Source organism: Equus caballus, chromosome 5 (genome assembly GCF_041296265.1).
Source record: "Equus caballus isolate H_3958 breed thoroughbred chromosome 5, TB-T2T, whole genome shotgun sequence".
NCBI lineage: Eukaryota > Metazoa > Chordata > Mammalia > Perissodactyla > Equidae > Equus > Equus caballus.
Window position 1 is genome coordinate 60,427,829 of NC_091688.1, and position 12,329 is coordinate 60,440,157.

General features: G+C 37.0%; 1 protein-coding gene across 9 annotated transcripts in view; it reads right to left on the reverse strand.

The window, feature by feature from the left end:
• MAGI3 (membrane associated guanylate kinase, WW and PDZ domain containing 3) overlaps positions 1–12,329 on the reverse strand; it is a 220,992-nt gene that overhangs the window by 60,303 nt on the left and 148,360 nt on the right. For 6 of the 9 annotated variants that reach the window (XM_070268463.1, XM_070268462.1, XM_070268461.1 and 3 more), the window contains exons 3-4: positions 8,669–8,788; positions 2,794–3,003 (exon numbers count right to left, since the gene is read on the reverse strand). In XM_070268463.1, the coding sequence (XP_070124564.1) occupies positions 2,794–3,003; positions 8,669–8,788 (330 nt within the window). The remainder of the gene's footprint in view (positions 1–2,793; positions 3,004–8,668; positions 8,789–12,329) is intronic. The other 3 variants (XM_023642109.2, XM_070268467.1, XM_070268465.1) reach the window with 2 other exon arrangements.

Sequence of the window (12,329 nt, forward strand, 5' to 3'; positions counted from 1 at the left end):
GTTCCTAACTGCTATACCAAGCTGCCTCACAGACATTTAACATAGGCCTTTAAAATAATACTAATTTTGGGGGGCTGGCCCCGTGGCGTAGTTTGCATGTTCCTCTTTGGTGGCCTGGGGTTTGCTGGTTCGGACCTATGCACTGCCTGTCAAGCCATGCTGTGGCAGGTGTCCCACATATGAAGTAGAGGAGGATGGGCATGGATGTTAGCTCAGGGCCAGTCTTCCTCAGCAAAAAGAGGAGGATTGGCAGCAGATGTTAGCTCAGGGGTAATCTTCCTCAAAAAACAAAAAAATAATAATTTTTAAAAACTACACTCAATATACTTCCTGCTTTTAAATATAATTCTCTGTTGGTGATATTAAAATCCTTTTATGGTCCCAAATTCCATAATATAGGTAAGAATACTAAAATTTGGTTACTGTCCAGGGAGTTCACAATTCATGCACTTAAAATCCGTTTCTAGAACTTAAAAGATAATAAAACTGTAACTCCAACCTGCAGGCAGGGCCTCAGAATCAGAGAATCTGACAAGAGGCCTTAGATATCATTACATATCTTTCCTTACAGTACTTCCACTCCAACCATCCTTTATCCAACCAAGTTCTATAATCCATTAATCCTACTACTTACTACCTTCCACTGTTCCTCACCCCCCATCCACCCCATAGTCATGTCCTCATTGCCCTACTGACCCAACTTAAATTCCATGACTAACCACCATAGTCACTCCCGTGTACATACTCTGATTCCTTTGCCCCAACCTTACGTCATCATACTTGCCTGGCTGAGACATAATTCTGCTTTAATTTCACTCTCCACCTACTCTACCTCAGCACACGTGGCTGAACACAGACAATGCTTACTAGTTCACTTTTAATTCACGATCACTAACCTCAAGAGGGCACTTAATGATGTGCGAAAAACCACAGGACATTTCTTTAGTCCACTCACTCTGACACTCTCCTACATAACCTCTTCATACCTTCCTTCTCCTTACATCTTCCAGTACTTCTGTCTTATCCCTAATCTCATTTGATGACCTTGTTTTCTATTTCACTGAGAAAACAGAAGCCAGCAGAAGAGAACTTCTACAAATTCCCCCATCACATCTACACAGCAACTGTGCCCATGTACTCCACCTTCTGCTGCTATGGAGGAACTGTCTGTGCTCCTAGATGAGGTTAACTCTCCAGTTATAAATTCTATCCCATCCACTCTTGCCTAGAGCAGTTCTCTCGCTCGCTCTCTTGCATCACCAATCTTCCCTATCTAGTAGATCACATCCATCTACATAAAAACAAGTTATTTCTTGATTCTTAGAAAGAAAGAAAATAATTCTTTTTCTCCTCTAGCAACCACCCCATTTCTCTTCTCTTTACACCAAACCTCCTTGAAAGAGTTTACACTTACTACCTCCACTTCCACTGTTCCATTTATCTCTGGAACTCACTCCAACAAGGCTTTTGATTTCTCATCAATAAAACGGTTCTTATCAAGGTCACCAGCCATCTCCATATAGCTAAATCCAATGATCAATTCTCAGTGCCCATCTTACCCGAGCTATCAGTAACATCTGACATAGCTGGTCACTCTCTTCCTTGAAACACTCTCTTCCCTGGCTTCCAGGACTCTGCACTCTCCTAGTACTCTTCCTACCTCACTGGCTCTTCTCAGTCTCCCTGACCTCCTATAGCGGAGTGCCATCTCAGGGCTCAGTCCTTGGACTTTTTCTCTTCTCTTTCTAGACGCTCTCTCTTGGTGATCTCATTCAGAGTCATTGCTATACAAGCTATATGCTAATGATGTCCAAATATTTATCTTCAGATAAGAACACAGACTTTTAAGTCCAACTTTAAACATGGTCTTTCCAACTGGATGTCTCATGGACATCTCAAACTTATAATACATAGCTCTGAAATTAGTTCTGCTGTGATTCTGTGGTTTTCTGCTCATGCTCTCAATTAGAAGTGTAAGATCTCGTAAGCAGTCACCACATCATTCAGGGGTACTCGAAAGGAGAAGGGTCCCCACTACTACAGTTCTGTTGGTTTTGCATTCAATGAAAAATATGCGAGTCGCACTCGGACATTTTCTTTGAGAGATTCAGAATTTAAACTCAAGATGTTGCTAACAAATCTTTCAGGTAATTTTTATTAGCATATTTCCAAACCTCTGAACTTTGTTTTGGTTGAAAGCTATATAGTTATATGTCACTTAATGACAGGGATATACTCTGAGAAATGCGTCGTTTTCTGTCATCGTGCGAGTATCATAGAACGTATTTACACAAACCTAGATGGTGTAGCCTACTGTATACACACTGAGGCTACATGGTACTAATCTTATGGAACCACCATTGTATACGTGGTCCACTGTTCACCAAAACATCATTCTGCAGCACATGACTATATCTTAAAACATCAACATTTTGTTCACAGCCTGTAAAGTAAAACTTAGGCCAACAAGATTTCCATATTCCAGCATCAGAAATGAATCCCAAATCTTTTAAGCAGCCGGGTAATGGCATACTATATTACTACTAATGACAACATTATTGATTTATCAAAATTGCCACTTGGGGCAACTCCAATTTACAAGGTGATTGACAGAGATGTTCTTTGTTCCATACAAAACCTTTAAAAAAAATTAGAATTCTTTCACTTGCTTTGCATATGAATATGGAATTATCTTTCACATAATTTTTGTAAAAAATTTTACTACTTCCAATTCAGCATCATGTTAAAGGAAACCTGTAAGATCAGTTAGAAGTAGTTCATCTATTCACAAACCTGCACCTCCACTGCCGTTAACAGCTTCCTTGTCCTCATCTTCTTCCTCTTCAGGAAGAGAACTGTCCATTCTTTCCATCTTGCTGACAGATGTAGTTCGTTTCCTTTGGGATTCTGTGTCAAACTCATTATCAAAAAGGACCTGATCAACTGGATCTGGCTGGAAAGGGCTGGGTTCTGCTGGAGGCTTGGGGGTTCCATAGAAGTTTCCTGAAGTGAACGAAGTAACAGCAGCTGAAACTAATGTTGAATGGACAGTCAGGAGAATATGACCTAGTGTGTGTCTCTGCCCTGTTATCTTATACTCAAGTTTTTGAACACCAAAAGGAGGCCAAAACACTTCTTGGGAGAAGAGGAGGCAGAAAGAGCATAAAGAATTAATTTCTCAAATGCCCTTCACCATGTATTATCTAACATTATCCAACATTTTAATACTGTTTGTACTAAAACTAGGAAGTTGACTTTATGTATGTAGGTTATTTATTCCTACAGGGCTTGCCTTCTATGGGTTCTAAATTAGGTCCTAATTTGTGAATTTAAATGCATCAATGCTCTCATGTAAGACTAATTGGCAAAAAAAAAAAAGTGGGAGTTAAGGAGGAAAAAACTAACTCAAATAATTTTGTTCTGATGTGTAACATAATGAACTATTTTGGTAAAATGAGGAAATATGTGGGCAAAGGATAAAGCTAAGAACTAACCAGTCTGTGCTGAAATGTAGGCTGTTTATATAAAAGTAATTTTTAAAAGTTTTTCTGAGCATTCTAATTATATTATTTTATCTGACAATTTACTGAACAAATAGAGACATTATTAGCATAATTCAATATTGGCTTATTCTCAGGAAAGCAAGAAATACTTTAATATGTTAAGTCTTGAGGATCAGTAAATTTTACAGTAAAAATTAATGTTCCAGAATAGAATGAAAACAATTGAATATATTCTCAATTTGGCATGTAGTTCCCATTAGGCAGCCAAATACAATGGGACAGCACTCAATAGGTCTGGCTACATTGACAGTTTGTGGCTCCTGCTGGTTTTGATCTTATATCAATCACTATACTAATATCATAGAAAGATAAATATGGTTTGGGAATAAAATACTCATGATCTTCTCCTTTTTTTTTTTTTTAATGCTTTTTTGGTGAGGAAGATTGGCTCTGAGCTAACAACTATTGCCAATCTTCCTTTTTTTAATCCCTCCCCAAAGCCCCAGTACACAACTGTATACCCTAGTTGTAAGTCATTCTAGTTCTTCTATGTGGGACGCCACCATAGCATGGCTTGATGAGTGGTATGTAGGTCTGCACCCAGGATCCAAACCAGTGACCCTGGGCTGCTGAAGCGGAGTGCATGAACTTAACCACTTGGCCACAGGGCTGGGCCCCTCTTTTTTTTTAAGTCATATCTTCTAATCAAATTCCTTGGCTCCTAAGGAGGTAATTAGGATATTTATTCACATAAGGTAAATTGATGGGCTGTTTATTGGATTATTTAAGGTAAACACAATTTACTTTAATCCATGCATGCTTTGAGGGGGAAAGTATTAAGATGAATTCTTCAGAAATTTGACTTTGGGCAGTAATTGTCATTTAAGTACTGAACACAAAATAATGAAATCAAACCAAAAACTTTTCAATTGTATTTTGTGTCTCCCCACTCAACTACTTCCTTGCTTCCAAATCTATGTTTGAAATGGAGTCACTCCTGTCAGGCAGATGGATTCTGCAAAAGTTCCTACTAAAAAAGATTAAGAGGATCTCCGCAAACTCTCTTGCCCATAAGTAGAGCAAGGAGTCAGTGAAAAAGCCAGTTCACACTTCTCTGGGGCAGAGGGCACAGGAATGCTCTAAAGAGAGGTTACCTGGGGAGCGGGGTGCTCTCGGATCTCTATTTGTCCTGCATTACGTCCAATAATCACAGCACCAAGGAATTTGGATGCACCCTGACGAAAGTGAAAAGCCCACTTTTTCTAAGGATGGTAGTTTTACTAGAAACACATTTTTCAGTGTATTTTTGGTAATTATTACCCAATTCTAGGAAGTTCAACTTTTTCTTAGGGTGAAAATTAGAAAAATTCAGGATATTATGATTGGTATCCATAACCATTGATAAGATTTTAGGACCTCATAATAAATTCTGGCAGTTTCCTTATTTAAAAAAAAATTATTGGGCTTAGATCAAAAAGAAAACTAGCATTGGCTATAAATAAATTAGATCTATTTGTCTTGAGTTGTTGGTAAATATGAAGAGTTCAGATACAGCAAGATATAAAACTATGAGGGGCTGGCCTGGTGGCACAATGGTTAAGTTTGCACGTTCTGCTTCAGCGGCCCCGGGTTCGCCAGTTCGGATCCCAGGTGCGGACCTACGCACTGCTTGTCAAGCCATGCTGTGGCAGGCATCTCACATATAAAGCAGAGGAGGATGGGCACAGATGTTAGCTCAGGGCCAATCTTCCTCAGCAAAAAGAGGAGGATGGGCAGCAGATGTTAACTCAGGGTTAATCTTCCTCAAAAAAAAAAAAAGAAAGAAAGAAAAAAACTAAAAATAACTAAATAAAACTATGAGATTTATGAACCCTGACTATAGTTATCAACAGGAAAAATTTTTCATCTTTTTGAAGCTGTTTTGGAGCTTTTTGTGTTTCTTTTTTCTTTGCTGAAGGCTTTTTCATTATTATAATAGAATTACCAACTATTAAATATTTTAAACATATATAAAATCACAGACAATAGTAACAGAATAGTGTTAGAAACATCCTTATGTATTTATTTATACATCCTCCAAATATTAACTTTTGCCAGATTCCTTTTAGGTCTCCTTTTTTTCCCTCTTCAAGGACATATATATATGGTCACATACACAGTTAGAGCCTTAACTTCCTAACTTCCTTAACTTTTTCATACAATTATACTTCTAAGACTTATTCCTGTTGATACACTGTAGATTCTAGACCATTTAACTGCTGTATAACAGTCCAGTTTTATGAACAAATTAAAATGTACTTTATTCATTCCTCTACAAAAGAGAGTTGTTTGGATCTCTTACTGCTTTAAATAGGGCTATAACGACTATTCTGGTACATGTCTACATACGCACATAGACAATGGCTTCTCTAGAGTAGGCATATAGAGAGGGAAGTGCTGGGTCAGAGTTCTGTGCATCTTCAAATTTACTAGCTATCGCTAAGAAGTTCTCCAAAGGGACTGTATCATTTTATACTCGTGCCAGCAGTGTATGGAAGTTTCCATTTCCCACAATTATCAGACTTTAAAATTTCTGCAATCTGGTGGGTGTGAAATGGTAGAAGATTGTTATTTCAATTTGCATTTCCTTTGAATTGAGCACACAGTAATTAATAATATGTAATATGCCAGTTTGTCATATACTATGTTCTTATACTTAACAAAACGTAGGAGAATATCTTTGAGATCTAAGGGCAGAGAAGGAATTCTTAAACAAAACTTCAGAAGCACAAATCATAAGAAAAACAATGATAAACCTGACAAACAAAAATTAAGGATTTTTGTTTAATGAAGAAACACAGGACAAAGTTATTAGGTGACATAATGGGAGAAAAAGCTATATCCAATAAGGGATTGGTACTAAATAAATATCTAAATATCTAAGGAATGTCTGCAAGCTGGAATGTGATTGAGAGCCCCATTTAAAAAAATGGACAAAGCAAATGAACAGACAATTTGCAGGAGTCCAAAAAAACTAACAAGCCTATGAAAAGATGCTCAAACTCTCTGACTACCAGAGAAACAAAAATTAAAATGAGATACTACTTCTATAAACCACCAAAATGGCAAAATTATAAAGCTGGATAATGTCAAGCGTTGACGAGGATATGGGGTCATTACTGTAGCCACTACAGAACCAAATCCTCATGCACTGCTGGTGGGAATGTAGACTGCAAGGCTATCCAAAACTACTTCATCAGATTAAGTATACATATACCTTATAACCCAATAATTCTGCTCCTGGGTACACATATTCCACAGACATTCTCATACAGCTCTATGAGAAGACAAGTGTGAGAATGTTTGTTCCAGCTTTGTCTGTGGTGATGGAGAGTTGGAGGCAATCTGGAAGTCCATTACTAGCAGAATGGTTAAGTAAAATGCAGTGGATGCACAACATGGAGTACTATGCAGTGGTTAAAAAGCAATGAATTACGTGCAAATAAAGTATAGCAACATATATGAATCTAAAAAACATAGTAATAAATGAAAACATTTAAAAACCAAAATATATAACACAGTCCAGATGTAAATAATAAATACATGCACACAAGACACAAGACACATTTTACAAACACACATAATAACAAAAACATACATATTAAACATATCAGAATGGTTGCCTATAAAAGAGGGGTGAATGAGAGTAGGCTATTTCCATAAAAATAAAAAATAAGTAGCTGTCATTTCCTCTGAGAAGTCTTCACTGGCCACCTTCCCTAAATAAAACATTCCTATTATTTTCTTTAAATCCCTTGTTTTTGTTTCCTTCATAACATCTCAATTTATAGTTATGTTGTTTGTTTTTTCACTGCCTTCCCCGTTAAGATATGGGATTTATTAAGGCAGTATCAATTCAATATTGTTCATCACAGTATCTCTAGTCTCTCTTATAGTGCTTGGCACATAGCAGGTACTTAACAAAGGGACTGTTGAATGAATAAAGGAGGATGAAATGAATGAATGAATGAATGAGTTATGGGAGCTAAGCCCAGAAAGGCTAGGTGGGTCAAACTCAGCAGGCAAAAGGAAATCACTGAAGATTCTCAGGACTCGGAGAGAGACGTGACCAGAGCTGTACTTGAGGAAGACCAGCATGGCAGCAATGCGCAGAGAGAGCTGGATAGAGCGAAGAAGTTGGAACAAATGAGATTACCTGCAATAGCCCAGACTTCAGCTAGTCCTGTGGGCCTTCAATGAGGTGACAAAAGTGAAAAGAAAGGCACTGTGAAAGCTGCTACAAAGGAAGAAATGACTAGATTTGGTAACAGACTGGATGGGAACTGGGAGAAAAAGAAGGAAGTGATGACTCCACCGTTTTGAACTCATAGTGCAGCCAAAGAGAGAAATTACGAAGAATTACTCTTTTGGATAGAACACAAAAGCACATTTGGATATGCTGAATTCAAGGTTAGGTATTTACTGAACACCACCTCTAGGCACTGAAGATAATATTGAATAAGAAAGACATGATGTCTGCCTTCATAGAGCTTGTGAAAAAGACAATTATAATAGCATGATAAAGCCATGATGGAAAAGTATACGGCACCATGGGAGTGGATAAGCTTGCCAGTGAAGAAGTTAGATAAGGGGAGGAAAAAAAGGATCTAAAATAGAATCATTTAAAAATTGAAATTGATCTTAAATCTGTACTTCCTAGAATCAAATGGGTAGAGGAAAGAGATACGAAAACCAATTATTCAGCTTTTGTTGTTTTTCCCCCTAATCTATATTCTCTCTTTTTCAAGATAGTCAAGGTATAAATAGATTTTGTTAAAGTGTACAGTGTTTGGATTCCCAACCACAAACAAAGCAATAAAAAAATACCTGTTGAGTTCATATGATGAATGTGAATTACTATGAAACATGCAAACTAGTGAGTTTCAATGATTTCACTATATTGTTCACAATCAACTTTATAATATTATGGAATGCTTTTGCTTATTGTTTACTACCATTTTAATTAGTTAGTTACAAATATCCTAAGCAAAAGAAAATTTTCCCAAAGACCAACAGAAAAAACTTAAAAAAAAATGGTATTTTACTGATCAAATTCCCTCTGAAAAAATTCCAGTCATTCAGATAGTCTTCTGGGTTGCTGCTGTTGTCAACATTTGGGGACATACCATCATACGTTCCACTTTCTAATAATGCTCCACTCTCTTCCAGTGCTTTGAACTGTTCAACAGAAATGAAATTATAGTCCACCCCTGGTACTTCCCCATCCCTGGGGGCCCTTGTAGTGCCTAAGGAAAAAAACAAGAAAAAAAAAATAGGTTGTAAAATGTTTTTTCAACTTATAAAATATTGAGAATAACAGAAAATTCAGTCTATAGAGAACATATGGGAGAAACAGACTATTGAACATATTGTACCTTCTGGAATGAGGATCAGAAAATTTCAGACAAGTTAACATTTCTAGGACAACAAATAACGTAGGATGAGGAAATCTACTTTAATAAAATCTACAGATAGCTATAAAATTCAAAACTACGAAAACTAAAACAACTTCAGTTGGTCAAAGGAAGCTTAACCTTCCAAGATACAACAGTTAATTCTTCTAAACCTCAATTATCATTACTTAACATTTGAAGGAGAGACAAATCCACCAATGATAGATGTCATCTTTACGGAGCTATCCTATACATTTTTTTCTTCCACAGCACAAATGTAAACTAATATTCTACTTACTAGAGTCATGAAGGACAATAAAAAGAAACAATTGTTAACAGTTCTTTTAATGAACTATTTTAAAAACTTGGGCAAATATATTATGAAATTATTTTAGACTAATGAATAAAAGGCTTAAGGCTTAAGACAGGTATTCACATAGTGCCTCCTAGCCATTATTCTCTTTAAGTAATTTCAAAAAATTAAGCAGTAAGTAAACTGTTTAATGAAATTCACTACAGTGACAGAGCACTAAATTTCTATCTAGTAAGGAATTCATGCTAAAGTAAAATCTTTCTTTCAGGTCCAAGGTATAAATTCAGGTTATGGCAGCATTGCTAGATGTGAATGAATTTTACTGAACAAGAATCAATACTCTCACAAACTGACATTAGAAATGTCATTGCAAATAGTAGAGAACACAAAAACGAGATCCAGGTATTCAGCCTGGAAATAAAGTTGGGATATTGTAGCAAGTCTGTGCGAGGATGCCTTCCCAAACCTGTTCCTGCTCCTGTGCTCCCTATTCAAAGGGCACTCCAAGCCAGAAACCTGAGAGTCAACCCTCTTGGGTTCCTCCCTCTAGTCCACATCCAGCCACCAAATCTGGTTGATTCCATCTCCTGAATACCTCTAGGATTTACATACTTTTCTTCATTCTCACACTTACCTAATTCATATCATTATCTAAGGCCTGTATTGTTGGTCTCCTAGGGTCAACCCTTCTCCCTGGCGACACCCCTTACCCAAACTGTAGCCAGCGACTTTTCTAAAACAATAATCTAAGAAAAAAAAATCTCTAAACCCATCAATAGTTTCTCACAATTCTCGGCATAAAATCCAGACTCTCCCTCTCCAGCTTCTTTCTTGCCTCACCCCTTTCACATTTTAGGCTTTAACCATAAAAGAGTTTTTCAATTCTTTTAATGTTCCTTGTACTAGCTTATCTCCCAGGCCTTTTGTCTAAGCCATTCCCTTCCCTGGAAGGGTTCCTATTCCCTTTCCCACCCTTACCTCAGTTAACTCCTACCCCTCCTTCAGGTCCTGGCTTACAAAGTTTCATTAGAGATTCTCATCTTTGGTATGGCAATATGTAGAGACCATGTCTACTTATTCAGAGTAACAGCTCCAAGTCTTGGCACAGTGTAAGAATCATAGCAGATAATATAGATAGTTGTTAAACAAATTAAGTGAAATTTTACACAAATGTAATTAGCACAATGCTTGGAAATATACTATTATTATTATAAATTAATTCACGGGAAACTATTAATTGCTCTTACTTTTTAGTTACATTACATTCTATTATATTCTGTAATATGTGAAAAAAATCCACAAAGATGATGATAAAACATTACAGTAAGGATCTCAAAAAATAATGATTGACATTCTAAGCAATAAAAATTGTATTCAATAAATTTCCCCCCTTATTTTTAGCCAAGTTTTTATAAAAACAAGCATTTCTGTATCTGTTTTACATCGCAGAGAATAAAAAATCTGGAAAACCTAACTTCCTTTGTTTTCTTAACACATTTTTTCAATATCAAATTTTGTTTCTCATATTTGACTAAAACTATATCGTTAGATTCCTGAAATCAACAGCTTTTAGCTCCGTATTAAGTAAAAATTAACATTAGAGGGGCTGGCCCAGGGGCGTAGAGGTTAGGTTCAGGCACTCCACTTTGGCAGTGTGGGGTTTGCAGGTTCGGATCCCGGGCATGCACCGCTCATCAGGCCATGCTGTGGCGGCATCCCACATGCAAAAAATAGAGGAAGACTGGTACAGATGTTAGCTCAGGGACAATCTTCCTCAAGCAAAAAGAGGAAGATTGGTAACAGATGCTAGCTCAGGGCTACTCTTCCTCTCTCACACACACACACACAAATTAACATTAGAAAATGAATTCAATGATTAAATTTAAAATTTAGAATTATTTGTGACAGGCGGAAAAACATGGTCACAATATTTTGCATCTCCTCCCATCAAGAGATGGGGCCCGTTGCCTCACCTCTCGAACCTAGACTGGATTTACGACTTGCTTTGAGTAATTTAATGTGGAGAATAGATGGATGTCTAGACTTCCATCTTTGCCTTCTTGGAATGGTCCCAATAGCAATGTTTGGAAGTCCAGGCTAGACTACTGAATGATGAGAGAGACCCAGTCAACAAACAGCACCAAGACCCAAGACATGTGAGTGAGGCTATCTTAGCCCCTCCAACTCCAGTTGAACTGCCGGTGACTGAAGCCACATGAGCGGTCCCAGTTGAGCTCAGCCAACTCATGGAATCATGAGAAATAATACACGATGGTTATTTTAAGCCATTAAGTTCTAGGGTAGTCTGTTATGCAGCAAGGGCTAATTGAAATATTATCCAAAAACTCTACTATAAAATATAATGACTAGATAAAATCTGCTTTAAGAGCAAACCTTATTATAATTAATACTATAAAAAGAGTGCTGACGCAAGGGGCAGGAGCACCACTGTGTTTCAGTCTGGGATTATTATTAATGATACAATTTTAAACAAGCACTTAATCCCTCTGGGCTTCATTCTCTTTCTGCAAAGTGGTGTTGACCAAGATGGTGTTCATGATTCTTTCCATTAATACATAAGAAATGCTACATGTGATTCCAACATACTTTGTAAGTCTTTAGACAAAGCTACTTACAAAGCAGTTTTAATGTTAATTCTCTTTATAAATATAAGTATTATAAGTTTTCACTTCCTCCCCCAAAAAACATGTAATTCCATATATATAAAAACGTTCTTCCCCTTTCCCTACCCTACCCCATTCTGTTCAGCATTCCAGAAAATTTATCTTTATATTCTCTTGATACTCTCTAAACTTAATGTAAAGCTTTCTACATCCCCTCCAATCACCACTATATTTCTTCTTTTTACATAAAAATTTCTCCAACAATTTCTGTTTACTCACAGTCTCCAATTCCTCTCCTCTCCTTCTCTCTTGAGCTCATGCCAGTCAGACCATTGCCTCACCCACTCCATGGACATAATAGCTATTTTCATCCATAGTCTCCATTTTGCTTAACCCAATGGTCAAGTCTCAGTCCTCACATTACCTGCTTATCAATATTTGACATAACTGATCATTC